An 18,225-nucleotide genomic window follows, 5' to 3' on the forward strand; every position below is an offset into this window, starting at 1 on the left:
CCGCAAATGACAAGATTTTCATGAAAGGGGGGCTATCAAATGGTGAAATACATTATTTTCCCATAATTTTACAAAAATTGTTCAATTTAATTCAAAGTAACAACAAAAATGTTTGACTTTATATTGCAAAGATACATTCCTATCTATTACTATAGTGAGAAATGCAATGTTTTAAAGATTGGTTGTGGTTAAAGGGGGTGTTTGTTGTGCATGAGACCGTTTGATTTGAAAAGTGGGACATGCACTGTGTCTGTGAATGTTCTCATTCATCCAGGTCATGGTTATCCAAAGGAGTTGAATCAAGTGCAACTGGACTTGGTATATATCCGTGAAGACGTTTCGCCTCTCATCCAATTGGCTTCCTCAGTTTGTGCCTTTCTGACTAGACCAAGCTAGTCTGACCGGCTGGTGATGAGACTCAGAATTCTGAGGAAGCCTCTTGGATGAGAGGCGAAACGTCTTCATGGATATATACCAAGGACATGCACTAGAATCGTGAATGATCCTGTCTGTAATTAACACTTTTCCTACATCATTGTAAGTCATTCTCATCATTGCTAAATTTCAAATTTAATCACAGTGTGCGGGTTAATTGTTCAAATTTATGATATTGAATGTTTGGTGAAGTTGTAGAATTTGATGAAATATAGGGAAAAGGCTTGTTTCATAAAAGTGAGCGCCTTTAAATATGTGCCTCTGTATGTTCAGTTTGCACATGCTGATTTAAGGGTGTCTTTGTTATCTAATTCCAAGTTCTCTGTGAGTCATGCAATGTAATACTGCCATGTCTTGTTGCCCTGTCATTGGCAAATTATGCACTCAATCCCTTTGAGGGAAATAATCATAGCAAAGACCTTGCCTTAACAGAGACATAATTGGAGCATGCAGGGGGAAAAATGGAAAAACAAACACTTAAGTGTTGTGTGAAGTTCGAAATATTTGATTCTCCCCATTTGTATCACAAATTTGGATAGAGAAATGTCTCTAGCAGCATGACGGCTCTGGCTGTGCTGTCTGATTACGGGACAGTCTAGATTACTGTGTCAAGAAGTCAGACTGTAGATAATGACCAGATTAAGGGCAACCTGACATTTGAACTTTAGACCAGAGAGGATTGAGCTGCTCTTGCAACAAAGCCTCTCAGTACAGCTGAAAATGTTTCTTTTCAACAAACCAAACATGTCTTTCTCACTGCCATTCCCATATGCAGTTTTATGGTGGGACTTTTACATGTATGTCCTTTATTCAAGAATAAATCTCAATGCCTGGACTTTTAGTACTGCCTTTAGTCCAAGATTGTTTGCCGTGCTGTAAATCGTTCATTTAGAAATGTGCAAGAAGAAAAAAAGGACGATTATCAACATGTGTCTCAACATGTGAAGGGGCATCTATCTATGCGGAGGTTTTTAATGCTGCATTTATAGTTTAATCTGCACTTTTACTTAGCAGAAGATGCGCTATTCAGAATAGCTATTCAGAATAGGTACAGCTATTCAGAATAAACTTCTGGAGCGTCTGGGTGGTGTGGTGGTTTATTCTGTTGTCTATCAACACGAGGATCGCCGGTTCAAATCCCCATGTTACCTCCGGCTTGGTCGGGCGTCCCTACAGACACAATTGGCCGTGTCTGTGGGTGGGAAGCCGGATGTGGGTATGTGTCCTGGTCATTGCACTAGCGCTTCCTCTGGTCGGTCGGTGTGCCTGTTCAGCGGGGCGGGAGAACTGGGGGGAACAGCGTGAGCCTCCCACACGCTACCTCCCCCTGGCGAAACTGAAAAAAAGCGGCTGGCGACTCCACATGTATCGGAGGAGGCATGTGGTAGTCTGCAGCCCTTCCCGGAAGACAGAAGGGGTGGACCAGCAACCGGGACGGCTTGGAAGAGTGGGGTAATTGGCCAGGTACAATTGGGGAGAAAAGGGGGGAAAATAAAAAATCAGTTAAAATTCTGTAATTTGTACTGATATAATACTGTCAGTGTTGCAGATATTGTGCAGACGGTACATCTATAGATGAAATGATGCAACACGCTTCTGAGAGTTTATAAGAAACGTTTGCTGAGACGCCGAAGTTTAAATGGGATGATTCAAACGTGATTCTAGGTGACTGCTCTGCACATAAAGCCACACATCCAACATCTTGAGGTCAACGCGTAATTTATTTTGCAAACAATACATTTCTTGGTACATCGATGTTGTTGTACGTGGGGTATGGAAATGTGGCTGCCAATGTAAAAAACACATTGCTCTCATGAATATGAAATATCCGGTCGACACTTTTCAAGTCCCTATGGAAAAAGAAACATTTCGGGCCACACAGGCACTCTTCCTGCTGTTAAGGCCTCTTTTTTTTTTTTTTTTTTTGTTGTTGTTGCATTTCTCCCCCTTTTTCTCCCCAATTGCACCCAGCCAATTACCCCACTCTTTCTGAGCCGTCCAGGTCACTGCTCCACCCCCTCTGCCAAGCCGGGGAGGGCTGCAGACTATCACATGCCTCCTCCGATACACGTGGAGTCGCCAGCCGCTTCTTTTCACCTGACAGTGAGGAGTTTCGCCAGGAGGACGTAGCGCATGGGCGGATCAGCTATTCCCACCAGTTCCCCATCCGCCCTGAACAGGCGCCTGACTAACCAGTGGAGGCGCTAGTGCAGCGACCAGGACACATACCCACATCCGGCTTCCCACCCGCAGACACGGCCAATTGTGTCTGTCGGGACACCCGACCAAGCCGGAGGTAACACGGGGATTCGAACCGGCGATCCCCGTGTTGGTAGGGAACGGAACAGACTGTCACGCCACCCGGACGCCTGTTAAGGCCTGCTTGATGAAAAAACAAAATCGCTCCTGAGCTTATGTCTCAAATCTAACGCGCTACAGTGAGGGCAGCTTGACATGGTGCCCATGGCAATCACCATTTGTGGTCTCCCTTTTTTCCATCTCATAGGGAAAACCACCTTAAAATAATTAAACTAACAAGCTCCTTACCAGCTGTTCCTGAAGTAGGTTTTCTCTCAAATAATCTCATGATCATATTAGTAAAAGCAACCGATGACTAATTGGGCATCATTACCTCCCTGATGACGTTATGGGTGGTGACAGTAAGTCCACTGAATCAGGTGGCAAACCAAATGTGCTGGCATCATGTGATGTGGAGGAGCTGACAAGTGGACACTGTACATCAGCAAACAGACCAGGCAGTGTAATCTTTTTTTTTTTACTGACCTTTCATTGACAATAAAATAGACAAGATACCTATATTGACAAATGTAGCCATGCAACCTTGCAGAATGTTTCAATCCACAATGCTACAGGTATTTCCAAACCAGACAAAGGCCATCATTCCAAACAAAGAAAGCTTTTCAGTAAAATCCAGAGACTATCAAAAACACATTGACGTTATTGTTGTTTTAATGGTACCACAACAAAACGGGAAAATGATATGTAGGGGTGAAGTGTTGATGTTTGCATAGCCATTAACTAAGGAGGAGACAAAATAGGATGTTTAAGATAGAGATTTAAATGTATATCTACAATTCTGACTCCAGAACACAGCAGTCAATCAGTCAGTTGTTATCTTAGTAGACCAGAGTGCCCTCAAAGGAAACCATAATTGGGAATAACAGTTGTGGCTCAGTGTTTTAAGACTTTGGATATTTGCTACATCAAGAAAAAGTTTTAACAGTCAGCCTTGTGCCCTAACAAAAAAAATTTTTCTTCGTTTTTTTTTTGTACATAAATAAGTTCCTCTGTGTTGCCCCTTGCTCCCTGCCCACACAACCCTCCCCAGAAAAAAATATAGTGTCCTTTTGATTAACAGTTGATTAATTGTCTATTACTGCATAAAGTTGGGTTGTTGAGGGATTTTTAAGAACCATTCACTCAGTCACTCAGGAGCCAGGGGCGGATAGATAGAAATAAACATATAAATCAAGGTTGTTTTCTCTTAGAAAGGTGCAATCTGTAATAGTCAAAAGTGCTCTCTCTCTGTCTTGCCATGGTATAGTTTTGGATCCCATTCCATTTATGTGACTGTGAAAATGAAAATTACTATATAGGTGCTAACAATACACAAAGGTTAACCAATGCGGTTCATCCAGTTGTAAGTTTGATATAAAAGTACCATCACATTTTCTTTGTTTCCAGATAAATGTTGAAATGTAGTACTCAAACTTGAAAACAGACAATTTACAGATTACACCTTTAGGACGAGGTGCAGAATCCATAAAGCAGCAAACGATAACATAATACTGTCACATCTCCTCAGCCAGCCCTTGCTAGGGTGGGAGGTAGAAACTCACATGACTTAAACAAATGGAAAAAATTAAAATTTCAGTGATTTTTTTTCCACCAGAGCTCTGTACATTACAGACCTCAGTGAAAATATTGTAAAAAATAAATACATAAATACGTAAATGGATAATTCATACCTACATACATACACATATTGTATCATAAAATAACAGAGTTATAAGATAGTTATAAAATTCCGGTGTACAAATGCATAGTCCATATGCATCCAAGAGGAGGCCAGGCTTCTCTTAGAGGTTTGTTTGGTGAGTGTTTTTTTTTCTGTGTGTGTGTGTGAATGTGTGTTTTTGTCTGTGTGCTGTGGCGTGCATGGCACTTACTACACAGGAACATAAGGGTCACACACACAGGACCATGGGACATCCCTCTGTCCTAAAGAATGATCTTCACAGCCCTTTATTGTCCTTCGCCTTGTCTGTTGTCATGTATTTTCTTGTCTCATTATTGGATTCAATGGAAATTTGGTGGGTTAAAAGTTCAGAAGTCAAAAACTGAGAGGTACATGGCCGGGTGTGTCCGGGGTGTCTGGTGAGCATGTCCGGAACAGCTGTGTGAGCGCAAAGACAGAGGAGATGAGCACAGTACAGCGTTTGGCCAGCAACCTCACCCCTTCTCCATCCCCCTGGCCCTGCCCAGACCCACTGAGACCCACACCCTTAACCCCGGCCCCTGTTCCTGCAGTTTCCACAGCCCCAACAAACTCCCGATACAGACCAACTATCTCCTTTAGCTTCTCCATGGTCTCCTGGCCCTCATCCTCTTCATCTTTGGAGACCAGGCCCCCATTATGGCAGATGTTGCAGCCTGGACAGGGGTATGTCCGCAGGCAGGCTGCTGAAAGCTGCACCAGGGCACTGAAGCTGTTGGACAAGGAACGCAGGGCTTCATCAGGTGCCCAGCCCACACGTGTGGCTCGCTGGCACCCTGATGCCAATCTTCGAGCCTCTGCCTGAAGTAGACTTCGTTCAGCCTCAGTCATGGAGGAAGAATTCTGCCTTGTACAGTTTGGGCTTGTAGCCTGGGTAGCATTGTCTTCTTTTCCCTTCTCATTTAAGAATTCAGAAGCAAACTGTATTGCCACAGCATCCTGGCTTGAGTGTCCACATACTGTTGGTTGTGAAAGGTCAGCTGTTCCCCTCTCTAGTACTAGTAAAAGTTGATCTATGTCTTGACGCAGGGAGGCAAAACCACCCTTCAGTCCTCCATAGTGCTTGTTAGTAAGGGAACGAAGGGGACCACCGGCCGAATGTGTGGGAGAGACAGAACGTGAAACAAGAGGGCTGAGTTCAGACGAGGCAGTAGAGAGGGTAGAGAGGGGCCGAGGGTTGTCCTTCAGCAATGACAGGATATTGGGATTGGGGGAGGGTGATGTAGGAGAGGGGACAGGTGTGGTTCGTGCAGGTTTGGGGCGTGTACGGCGTGAGAACTCATAAACTGTTAGCTCCTCGTCAAAGCCAACACCATCCTCAGTGTCACCACTAAAGCAGTTTGCATAAACAGTGCGGCAGCCACAGGCCTCATTGTGCTGTTGTGGAGGATTGTTCTCTGTCAGTGAAGAAGATGGAGAGTCACCTCCCATAGGTATGCTGGAACTCCCCCCCAAACCCACGGCTAAGTGGGGTCGTGACTGAGGCTGCTCTGATGAAACGCTGCTGTGTGCCCTGTTCTCTTTGAAACTAAGATTAGGATGAGAGCCATTTGTCCCGTTGGCTCTTTTCATGTATGAGCTTACCTCTTGAGCCTCTTTTATGGTTGCTATGACAACCTCGGCTCCATCTTCTAGAACCTTCCCTTTCTCTCCTGCTTTCAAAATCACAGCTTCTTTTTCCTTGACAGGGGTCTTGTTTAGATCTGATATTTCACTGGCTACAGACAGACCAGAGCCAAAGCCAGATGTGTCGCCATTGATGGAACTGGTGGACGGATAGTCCAGAGTGCCCAGAATCTCCTGCGAACGAGTCATATACCAGGGCAGAGCCTGGATCCTACCCCTCAGAGCTGAGGCTGGTAGCCTAGCCCCCAGGCTAGAAGAGCTGGTCCTCAAGTCTGATCCTGACCCAGACCTCCCTGGCTCCCTGCTGTCCAAGTACCCCACCCCTTTTGAGGAACTGGAGGTGAGGGAAGTAGTGAGGCTAAGAGGGGCATCTGTATTTTTGGGTGACAGACTTTCATGGCTCAGAGACACCCTTCTGGACCCTGACTGGACGTTGCCATTGCGGCTGCTCCAAGGGTGGATGCCATTTGGTGGGCTGGCACCATCCTTAAAGACTTCTTTAACAGAATCAGAAGGAGATACAGGAGAGCTGGCAGGGAGTGATAAGGGGTGGAGATTGGAGGGAGAAATAGATGTAGGAGACACTGGAGGAGGGATGGTCAGGACTAGCTTTGTCCCAGAATTAGAGTGAGGAACAGGGTGTAAGTTTGGTAGTGTTTTTGTGCCTCCAACTTCTCCACCATTTACAACCCCCTGGATATCATCCCTTGGTGAAACAACCCCATAGGGTTTTTCCTCAGCTTTAAGAGTTTCATTTACAGTGGGAGTATAAACATTGTCTCTGGAAACAGACCTATTCTCCTGTGTAAGCTGCTTATCTTGTTTTGGGCCATTATCCTGAATTTCGCCCTTCTCCTGACTCTGCGACATGGGGTTCACCAGTGGCTGCTGACTGCGCCGTACTGCTGTAATAAGGGGAGAGGACAGAGGTGGACCCGCACTTCTGGAGACAGACTTAAATTCCATTGTGTCTGGCTCCATCTCCAGGAGTTCTGAGGAGAGACGACCTGAGGCATCCCCATTACAGTGAGCATATGAACGCCCATGTTGGGGAGACCTAGCGGGAATAAGCTGAGGTTTAGGGGGAAGCTGGGGCTTGGGTGCAAGTGGTGGTTTGGCCTTAATATCAGTCTTTTGCGACATCCTGGGTGGGCTGAGCTGTTGGTTGGCAAATGTCTTCGTAAGGGCTTTAGGAGCTTCTACTTGCCTCTTGCTTTCAAAGGGTGGTGACTTCATAGTAGGAGGTGAAGAGGGCTCCTTCTCTGGTACAGATGGGAGACCATTCCAGGTGCCACTCAAGCGATTGGCGTTCCGTCTATCGGACAGCTCAGCTTCTATGGGAGAGGGAGACAGAGAGAGGAGAGACTAGTGGAGAAAGAAAGAGACAAGAGGATTGGCACCAATATTTCATATAACTACTACTACTTTCGGCTGCTCATGTTAGGGGTCGCCACAGCGGAAATATTTCATATAACGTTCCATTCATTCACTTTCTGCATATCCTCACATTTCCACTACCTAAAACACAACCTAAGAGTACCATCATAAATTATGCTATCACAGAATAACAATAGAAAGAAATAAGCAAATAAATGATGTAAAAAAAAAAACCTGGGAGATCTGGAACTGGTGGAGTAAATCTTTCTTGTGCATCAAAGAACTCATCCTCAGATTCTGAAGCACTTTCTTTGACCCCTAGGATTGGTTTAGAGTTCGGTGAGGGTGTCAGGAACAGACCCTCTTCCTCCATGGAAAGGCGCTGTTGGGCCTGCGCTGCTTTACGCGTAGGGATGGAACTCGTCCTTATTGGGACTTTCGGGGGAATCTTTTTACTTTTGCTGTTGGTTGATGTCTGAAAGGGTGTGCTGTCAATCAGCCTCAGATCTCTCGAACTAGGGATCTTAGAAATGCGTCTGAGTTCCTCTTCACCTTCCTCTTCATCATCATCATCATCATCACTGGTGGCTTCAGGTGGGCTAGGAAGATAGTCAGCCCGGGAGAGCTCAGCAAAACAAAGACAAGAGTTGTCGTTGCCACAGTAATTGAGGTTAGTGGGTCGTAAGGGACCAGCAGAGGCCTGGCCTTGGTGGGAGATGCCTTCCCTTTGGCATTGTGGGTCCAGGAGGTAAGGGTGGTGGACATCTAGCATTGAGAACCCCTCAGATGACCGTGGCCCATGGACAGTCTCTGGGCGGGAGGGGGCTTTGGCTGAAGTGTTGCTTTCCTCAAGGGCAGCACTCAAGGAACCACTGGACAAGCTGGAGAAACTGCTTGTAACTCGCGGGTCAGTGTGGTACCAAGAAGTCTCCAGGTTCATTTCCTGCTTTACGTCACAGATTTTACTTAGACCACTTCCTGCTGCTGTCTCCGCCACCTCTCCTCCCTCATTCACCCTACCCTCTGTTGTCACTATTATCTTCACTTCCTGTTTCCCTTTACTCTCTTCTCTCTCTAGTCTTTCTTCCTCTCTTCTCTTCCCCTCCTCCTCTCTCCGTCTCTCCTCCCAGTCTTGACTCGCTGAATCAGGGAACTGACTGTTCTGAGCGTCCATTGGGTAGTCCTCATCTGATGAGTCATCTGAGTCACTACAGCAGCGCGACACATAGCCTAATGTCACCAAAATAATTCATAAATAACAGAAACAGAAAAACAGACACGCAGAGAAAACACATTTGTCAGTACATTATTCGAACATAAACACATAAGTGAACTTGAAAATATAAAATAGACAACTTCTCTATCTGTACCCGTACTGGTCGATGTGCATCTGCACGTGAGGTGAAAAACTGCCTATCAATGGCCAAAGCCAGAGAGTGAATAGTTTAAGTTAAACAGTTTTTGCTCACTTGATAGGGACTCATAGCACACGCCCTCTATTACGGTGAACCTCCCACACACACCTTCCTCAGCCGGAATCCGGTGCACCCTGACTTTGGGGCGCCCCAGACGGAAGACATTGACAATGGGGTCCACAAGGAGCCTGCAGTAGCCTCCCAGCAGACATGCTAGGTCTTTGGCTGCCAGTGTGTCCATCAGTAAAGCAAACGGCTGAGGAGGAGAGGGGTATTGGAAAAGATAAATGAAAGAGGTGTGATTAAAGCCACAGGGTAAGGAAGGAGAAGATTGAGAAGAATGAGATGAAGCGGGAGAGACAGTCACACATGAGTTAAATGATCTCTTACTATTCATCTGATATGATAATAATAATAATAATAATTATTATTATTTTATTTATATAAAATTTCTCAAGCTGTATACTACTTGTGAAATGCAACAGAAACCCTTAAATGTTTCTTAACTGCTTATATAACTGACTTATATGAGTGTGGCAAGGGCATGGTTGAGACATTAGTTTGAAGGCAGGCAGAATTAGGAGCAGACCATATGGCAACAAGGAACACCTGTAATCAATCAACATCTGTCTATTTATGTTTGTTTTCAGCAGGCAGAGGCCTGGATGTGTCGTCATGTTGACACTGTTTTGTGTATTGTTGCATATCGCAAGTGTTCTTCTTTCTCTCTGAAAAACCCCCGATATAGTTTGACTGAACACCTGGCTTCCAATGAACTGTTGTGATTCATAAACTATTGATTGCATTACTCCAGCGGCCTGTATCACAAAGCAGAATAACTACAGATAACTGCACGGAGTATGACCTGGAACAGCTCTGTTTACTTCAGTCCATGTTTCACGTTTGGGAGATAACTGTGTTTTTCTCAGCAAAGTTATCCTGTTATCTTCAGTAATGCTGCTTTGTGATAACAGACGCTGTCTTTCTACTCGATTTGGCTGAACTGTGTTACAGTGGCTCCCAGCATAGGGCACTACAGATAGAAAGACACACATGGAGTAATTAAATATTTTTCATTAATCACCATAGTGATTAACAGAGTCCTTTAGCAGCCCTGCACTCAACTATTTCCCTTTTCAGAGAATAGAACATTCACAATATACAACATAATAAACAAAACAGCTGGACAGCACATCTGGATTTCTCCCTCTGCCTGCTGAAACACAAATAGAGAGAGGTTAACTGATTAAGGGTGTTCCTTGTTGCCCAGATGATCCCCTCCTAATTCTATTTGCTCTCAAACTATTGTCTAAACCTTGCCTCTGCCACAATGAGCTTTGGTATAATGAGTGAATATCCACTTCAGTATGTTGGAGTGTGAATGCCCATGAAATTAATGAATTTCTAAGCTTATTTGCTCCATGTACATGCACATCCTGCATGCATATCTACTGTACCTTCATGTCATGCAGTGAGATGCGCAGGAGGCTGACTTTGTCCGACTCGGAGAGCAGCTCCACCCGGCTGATGCTACTGAACTCCACCAGCGTGGAGATCATGTTGAGCTTATGGTTGATGACCTGGCTCATCCCATACTTGGCCCCAACCAGCAGGCTGACCAATGCCTCTCTGTCCTGGAGCTGGGGGGTGGAGGTTCAGGGCAAGTAGGGTGAGAGTGGTTGTTGGTTACAGGAGAGAATTTGGAAAGAAATCACAATTATGTGACAGAAAAACCGGTAAAATGGAATGAGGAAAACTACCTCCCCCTTTTCTCTTTTTCTCCCCAGTTGTACTTGGCCAATTACCCCACTCTTCCTTGCCATCCTGGTTGTTGCTCCACCCCCTCTGCCGATCCCGGGAAGGCTGCAGACTACCACATGCCTCCTCCGATCCATGTGGAGTCACCAGCCGCTTCTTTTCACCTGACAGTGAGGAGTTTTGCCAGGGGGACATAGCACGTGGGAGGATCATGCTATTCCCCCCAGTTCACCCCCCCCCCCAAACAGACATGACCAGAGGAGATGCCCAGAGGAGATGCTAGTGCAGTGACCAGGACACATACCCACATCTGGCTTTCCACCCGCAGACACGGCCAATTGTGTCTGTAGGGACGCCTGACCAAGCCAGAGGTAACACGGGGATTTGAACCGGTGATCTCCGTGTTGGTAGGCAACGGAATAGTCCGCTACACTACCCAGACACCACCGAGGAAAACCATTTTGACAAGGAGGTCTATAATGATAGCTATTGACTACTTGACATCCTAGTGTCAACCAGAAATGTTCAGACTGTTTTTCTGGGAGGGCAAGGCATCATGTCTTATTTCACAAAACCTTTTATCCCTTACCATCATAGTTGCTGTGTAGGACCGCCCCCCATAGGAAATGAGTTCTCCCAGCTGAGTGAGGTAAGCCAACCGAGCCTGAGTAGCAGATATCACCTGCAAGGTGGACAGAGAATAAGCGAAAGTCTATGAATCTATATTATGATATACCAGAAAGCTGTAAAACCAAATCAAAACAATGTTCTCTGCTCTTCATTCATTTTCCCTGAAACGTCATCCTCACAAAAGGACCTGCTTTTGCTTTTCCTATTATCTCCTAAAGCCATCACTTCATCACTTAAAACCCCAGGCAAATTCAGCCGCATCCCTAAATATAACTTCTCCAAATGTTCTTCTTCTTGCCCTCTTAACACCAGACTTTCCATTCTTCCATTTACATTTATCCATTATTCTCTATGGCTACCTTCTGCCGTGGCTCCAGCAGTGACTGGATTTTCTTGAGGTGGTAACTGATGGCCTTCCTCAGGTCCTTCTCCCTCATGTTACTTAGCAGTGTGGGGGATATAAAACTTTCCAGGCCGAATTCCTTCCTATAGCAGTCACACACACAGAGCAGGGAGGAAAATGCATCGAGGTGCAAGTGAAAAAGTTAAGAATTGCATCATTATGTAAATAGATTGCATTTATATAGCTATTTTCTAGCTGCAACAGCCACTCAAAAGCACTTCACAATCAATGAATGCTTCACATTCACCCATGCACACATACACACCGACGACGGTGTCAAGCATGCAAGGTAGCACCAGCTCACCGGGAGCCGTTAGGGGTTTGTTGTCTTGCTCAAGGACACATCGACATGTTTGCAAGGAGGAGCCGAGGATTGAACCGGCAACCCTCCAGTTACCAGATGACCTGTTCTACCTCCAAGCCACTGTCAAACACGTGTTCTCATATTTGCATGAGAGGGGCAGAATCTACACAAACAAAGCAAATCGTGCCACTCAAAACTAAACTACAAGGCACGTGTGATTTTAGAGCAACTGTGATCCGTTCAAAAAAAGATCTCATGGGGGGAGGGGGGCATCTGGTGACGTGGCGGTATATTCCGTTGCCTACAAACACGGGGATCACCGGTTCAAATCCCAGTGTTACCTCCGGCTTGGTCGAGTGTCCCTACAGACAGAATTGGCCGTGTCTGCGGATGGGAAGCCAGATGTGGATATGTGTCCTGGTTGCTGCACTAGCACCTCCTCTGGTCGGTTGGGGCGCCTGTTTGGAGGGGGGGGACTGGGGGGAATAGCGTGACCCTCCCACGTGCTACGTTCCCCTGGTGAAACTCCTCACTGTCAGGTGAAAAGAAGCAGCTGGCGACTCCACATGTATCGGAGGAGACGTGGTAGTCTGCAGCCCTTCCTGGATCAGCAGAGGGGGTGGAGCAGTGACCAGGACGGTTCAGAAGAGTGGGGTAATTGGCCAAGTACAAAAGGGGAGAAAAAGGGGGGGGGGTCCAAAAACGAAAAAAATTCACACACACACACACACACACAACTCACGTGATGCTCTTGATAGAGGCCCTGGTCTGTCCACAGCTGTCTAGTCTCTCATGCATGTGCAATGCAGCCAGGCGAAGTGCAGTGTTGCACTTCATCTCCACTGCAAAGCGCTCCTGCAGCACGTCCCCAACACTCTGCAAACAACAGTGCCAGTATGATGCATTTAGACTTGGATCACAAATACCTCAGCAAGCATGCATAAGTAAACACACCTCGGTACAGAATTTGAATTACAATGTAATTTGTAAGTGCAAAACAGACACACTAACACAAAGGAACACAGTTGCAGCACTCATGCATTCATTTGCATGTCTGATAACGCTTTAACATCATAATGCATAAACCAGCTCAGATACCCTCCCTCCCCAAGCACTTATAAACAAACACAGTATGAAGAAATGGCTCCTTGAAGAATTGAAAATCATGCTGACATATAGTGATTTTTCTCTCCATTGCTTTGTGTGGTAACAACGTCCAAATGCAATATTTGACAATAGAGCGTCAGGGGTTAAATACAGGCTAAATTAGCTTGAACTATATGTATTTATGTATATGTATATTTGTTGCACACATAGACAGCTTATGAATGAGTCTGTTCATTTGAGTGCAGACACGCATGTTGGAGAAGCCCACGTTTTTAATATGTGACACGTGAATGTGATGATTTCTCAAATTCTACCAAGGAGAAATGGATCATGTATCCAATGTGATATGACAAACTCCGCTGGGAGAAATTCAAGTGTGTTGTTGAGTCGCAGGAAATGGACTGGGGCATGTTAGAGACTAGAACAGTTTATGTTTTTAACTTAGAGAAACATGGAAAGGGTGACAAAAAACGTGGAAAATTGTACTGTAGATAACAGAGTACATCTCTGCTTAGAATAGGAGGATGGATGGGACCTTGGTAGATAAAGAGTGACAGCCCCGACCTGTAAATAGAGATACTCAAAGGCAGAGGTGTCATCCTGCAGCATTTCCACGGGGTCTCTGGGGATGAAACACACCCTGAACAGACAGCGGTAGTCATGAGAGTCCTTCTTCTGAACCACCTGGAGCAGAGACAACATTGCATCTTATGTCAGTGAGCAGTATTTAGGGGGCAAGTGTGTCCAACTTTCTGCAAAACAGATATATAAATTGGTTTTATCTGCTAAAAAGGGTGTGTTTCTCTACCTTTAAATACAGCCCTGAAGATCGGTGTTTTTTTATTTTATCTATTTATTTATTTCCCCCCTTTTTTCTCCCCAGTTATATCCAGCCAATTACCCCACTCTTCCGAGCCATCCCGGTCACTGCTCCACCCCCTCTGCCGATCCGGGGAGGGCTGCAGACTACCACATGCCTCCTCCAATACATGTGGAGTCGCCAGCCACTTCTTTTCACCTGACAGGGAGGCGTTTCGCCAGAAGGACGTAGCACGTGGGAGGATCACACTATTCCCCCCAGTTCACCCTCCCCCTCCCCCTGAACAGGCACCCCATCCGACCAGAGGAGGCGCTAGTGCAGCAACCAGGACACATACCCACAGCCGGTTTCCCACCCGCAGACACGGCCAATTGTGTCTGTAAGGACGCCCAACCAAGCCGGAGGTAACACGGGGATTCGAACCGGCGATCCCTGTGTTGGTAGGCAACGGAATAGACCTCTATGCTACCCAGACGCCCCCTGCTGTTTATTTTTTTAACTTACTGAAACCTACAGTGATGATACCGGTTATTGCTTTGGCGTTAGACCGCTCCCAATCCCAGATATCTATTCCATGTGAAACAGAGTCACCCATGCAGCTGTGCCAGCACTCCAGCACCAAAGCATGGTTAAACTAGTTACTGCATCAGCACTTGAAATTGTCATAGCTGTTGATAAAGGTCTTCTATGACCTTATCTGCTTCACTTCTTCAAACTCACTGTCATCTGCCTTTTTCTTCTGCAGTTGGCTTCTACAGTGAAAACATAAAACATTACGCGCTGTATCATGTTTCCTGGAGGAGTCCTATCTGACCGTAAACCTTAAAATGAACAAGTACAAAAGCATTTGTGATTTGGAAAATCATGCATTAGCTATTTGTCTTTTTTATTATTTCACAAAGGCAAAGAAAATCATCAAAAAGGACATTTGTTTCCATATAGATCTTTAGGATTGTAGCTTTGCAAGCTCTGTGGTGTACATTTGACAGTGCATTTGAAATTTGGACCTTTCAGGACCCTCAAGTACTTTTAGTTACATTTTAATGGTAGTTTGAGGATTTTTTCACAATTAAATATGATCAACAGTGTATGACCTGGTTTGTATCTATGTGATTATGTACTTACGTGTGTGTGCATGTGTGTAAACTCTGTGTGTGTGTGTGTGTGTGTGCGTGTGCATGTGCACGTTGGCATGTATGCACGTACATGTGTCCAGCCATGCATGATTGGTGCATCAGTGGCAGAGCTATGCATGGGCAGAGAGGGGTGTTCTCTCTGAGACACGGTATTTGTGTGTGTGTGTGTGTGTGTGTGTGTGTGTGTGTGTGTGTGTGTGTGTGTGTGTGTGTGTGTGTGTGTGTGCGTGTGTGTGCGTGCGTGTGTGCGTGCATGCGTGCGTGTGTGCGTGCATCTAATGTCGCCTCCACCTTCTGTATGAGCTCATCTTCATGAAGAAGCAGTAGTTTTGTGATGCTGTACTGTTGCTCCAGCACCAGGGCAAAGTACTCGATGGCCTTTATGGACAGCTTATCCTTCAGAGTCAGAACGATGTCCTGGAATGATGAAAAGAAAAAACAGTTCTGAGCCTCTGAGACAAACCCAGTAGAATGGCAGCACATTGTTAGCAGAGTCTCAAGTATGATATCTCTCACAGTTTCCCTTTGGCTAAGCAACAGTAAAGGTTCCTCTCTGACAACATCAAGATATCAATACAGTCTTTGAACAAGAGGGCCTATTTGGACAACTATGGCACATGATATTTAGCCACTCCCTTCTTATTGTGTCAGTTGAGGTTCATTATTTGTCAAAATACTGCTGGTGGAAGAAACTTGTACACAGAAGCTTAGAAGATTCAGGTGAAACCTTCATCATAGGTTATCTTATTAGCTTTCACATAGCACACTAGTTTTAAAAGGCTACACGTCAAATGTACTGAATAGATATTTCAGGTTACTGATCAGCTAAAAAAGTTGTCTGTCCTGGCTTAAGTGGTGGTAGAATGGCAAAGTTGAATGAAATTTAGTTTGACACTAAACTCCAATTAAATTTCAATAGACTAACTGAGGAAATCAAAATAGTGGGCTATACTGAATGAAAAAAAAACCAATTAAAAAACACAGCTGGTGCTAAGCATTGCACATCCATATTGCCTTAACATGGTCCCAGTATATTTCAAAAATCTCCTCCCCCGCTTCCGGTGTGGGAAGATGGCGGCACGAATTCACGTTTGCAGCGGCCTCACCCAGCACCGTCCATGCAGTGTCTTTGTCCACGTCTGTGTGTAAGTTTGTGTCTTTGTTTGATGGGTGGGAGGGCTGGTGCTGAATCAGCTGGGAGAGCTTGGTCTGCTGTGTCCTGTGGGCCCAGGGCCCTGGGCCTGCCTGGAGCTGCACCCCAACAGGAAACACCGAGGGCGGTCTGACAGGATGCGGAAGTGGGGCAGGCAAAGCTAACTGCCAGTCCATGCAGACTAGCAGTTCCGATAACACTGAGGGCAGTCTGGCGGCAGCCTCGCCTAGCCTTGACTGTGTTTTTGGTGTCGTTGTGTGGAGTGTGGGGAGGTGTGTCGAATGTGTCTGGCTGGGAGAGCTAGAGCTAGCGTTGGATCAATGGGGGGAGCCTGGTCTGCTGTGTCCGGTGGGCTCAAGGACCATAGCCCTGCCTGGAGCTGCACCCGAGGAGGAAAAACTGAGGGCAGTCTGACAGGACGTGGAAGTGGGGCAGGATAAGCTAACTGCTAGCCCATGCAGACCAGCAGTTCTGACAGTCATCCTGGCGTTCGTTCTCTTGGACAGTGATTTTTTGCAGTTTGATATGGGTGTTCTTGTAGTTTTTAGATATATGTTATTGTCTTTGTGTTGTGCTGCGGGTCAGTCATACGAAATGAAATGGCAAATAAAGTGTTCCTGATGCCTGATTCCTGAAAAGCTCTCTAAGACTGTGATTCATTACCTATGACCATCATGCCTACCTTGACAGTGGTCGTGTTGTCAAACTTGAAGGCCTTGGTCTGTCCATTCTCTAGATAGACCTTCAGCACATTGGGCAGGAAGAGAAGAGAGTTTCCCTGGAGGGAAAAAGGAAGCAAACAGCAAGAGGTATGAGTACAAATAGCTGCATATCGATTTGATCAAGTATGATGCACAACACTGTGGATTGCCCTTTAAGGGATTAAGGGCATTAGGAGTGGGATATACAGTATATAGACTGACAAAATGGATGTAAGTAAAGATGAGGGAGAGAGAGAACGAGAGCAAGCGAGGAAAAACGTGAGAGATTTTAATGGAAAAGATGAATCAAATCAAAATGGAAAAGTTGTTATATTGCATGATGAATGAATAACAGTGTAAAAATGTGGCATTCTGGAGCAAAAATCTCATGTCAAGGTCACTCAGTGTGACCTCCCAACCTGAGTGTGCCCGTTGACCACCACCTCCTCTGCAAAGCGCACTTTTACTGGATTGTTCCTCAGGCGAGCTCTCTTCTCTGCTGACATGATCGATGACTTGGGATTCTGAGAAACAGAGGAACGCATTCAGAATTTGGGATGTCTCAGGACTTCACATGGATTTGAGGCTGCATGTATGCTTGAGCCCTTCCATGATTCATGATGGTGTGTATACAGACACAGGAAGTAGGGGTGCTGGGGGGGTGTGCATCGGCAACCCCTGTTGATCAGGGTTTAAATCCTCCTTTTTTGGTTGGGGTGAAATCATAGCCGAGTTCAAATTATTAACACATTTACTATTTACAAATGTTGAGGCAATAACTTGATTGTGATGTCAATACTATATTATGAAATATGATTCATGTGGTCATGGATCAGGTCAGGAGGCAGTGAGAAACAGACCTGTTGCACTGATTTACTCAGATTACAAACAAGGTGTAGCACCCATTGTCATTTGTGTGCCATCAGATCGCCAGTAAGTAGTCACACTCTTGTAAAAATGTCATCCTTGGACCAAAACTAATGCATGTGGCCTAATTTATTGCAAACTTCATCAAAATATATCATAACAGTAATATCCTTTTTTTTTGTCCAACATAAGCATCGCCACCTCGGCATCATGTTTCAATGGTTTTTTTTCTGCTGGAGTCGTTTCCAACATGTGCCTGTTAGCCGCTGCACCAATTTGGCGCAACCCGACCAAAAAATTTCAATAGCGCGGCAAGGATGCCGTTTGGAAAACCCAGATGGAGAAAATGATGATCTATTAAGGGAGAAAAGTTGCGGATTTCCGCTTTAAGCCTAGGCCACGGTGACCGGCCTATAATTAATCACATGCTGCCTTCTATTGTCAATTAGGGCCATCAGCCTCATGGATAAGACCT

At 45.5% G+C, this 18,225-nt stretch overlaps 1 protein-coding gene across 1 annotated transcript in view; it reads right to left on the reverse strand.

Annotated features, from left to right (window-relative positions):
• Positions 1-4,789: 4,789 nt before the first annotated feature.
• The window catches only part of frmpd1b (FERM and PDZ domain containing 1b), a 17,959-nt gene continuing 4,523 nt past the window's right edge, over positions 4,790-18,225 (reverse strand). Inside the window, exons 5-15 of the mRNA XM_056294520.1 lie at positions 17,303-17,407; positions 16,865-16,960; positions 15,321-15,446; positions 13,638-13,757; positions 12,709-12,842; positions 11,619-11,745; positions 11,219-11,311; positions 10,329-10,511; positions 8,926-9,127; positions 7,691-8,686; positions 4,790-7,413 (exon numbers count right to left, since the gene is read on the reverse strand). Coding sequence (XP_056150495.1) covers positions 4,790-7,413; positions 7,691-8,686; positions 8,926-9,127; positions 10,329-10,511; positions 11,219-11,311; positions 11,619-11,745; positions 12,709-12,842; positions 13,638-13,757; positions 15,321-15,446; positions 16,865-16,960; positions 17,303-17,407 — 4,806 coding nt within the window. The remainder of the gene's footprint in view (positions 7,414-7,690; positions 8,687-8,925; positions 9,128-10,328; positions 10,512-11,218; positions 11,312-11,618; positions 11,746-12,708; positions 12,843-13,637; positions 13,758-15,320; positions 15,447-16,864; positions 16,961-17,302; positions 17,408-18,225) is intronic.

Source organism: Lampris incognitus, chromosome 1 (assembly GCF_029633865.1).
Source record: "Lampris incognitus isolate fLamInc1 chromosome 1, fLamInc1.hap2, whole genome shotgun sequence".
Lineage (NCBI taxonomy): Eukaryota > Metazoa > Chordata > Actinopteri > Lampriformes > Lampridae > Lampris > Lampris incognitus.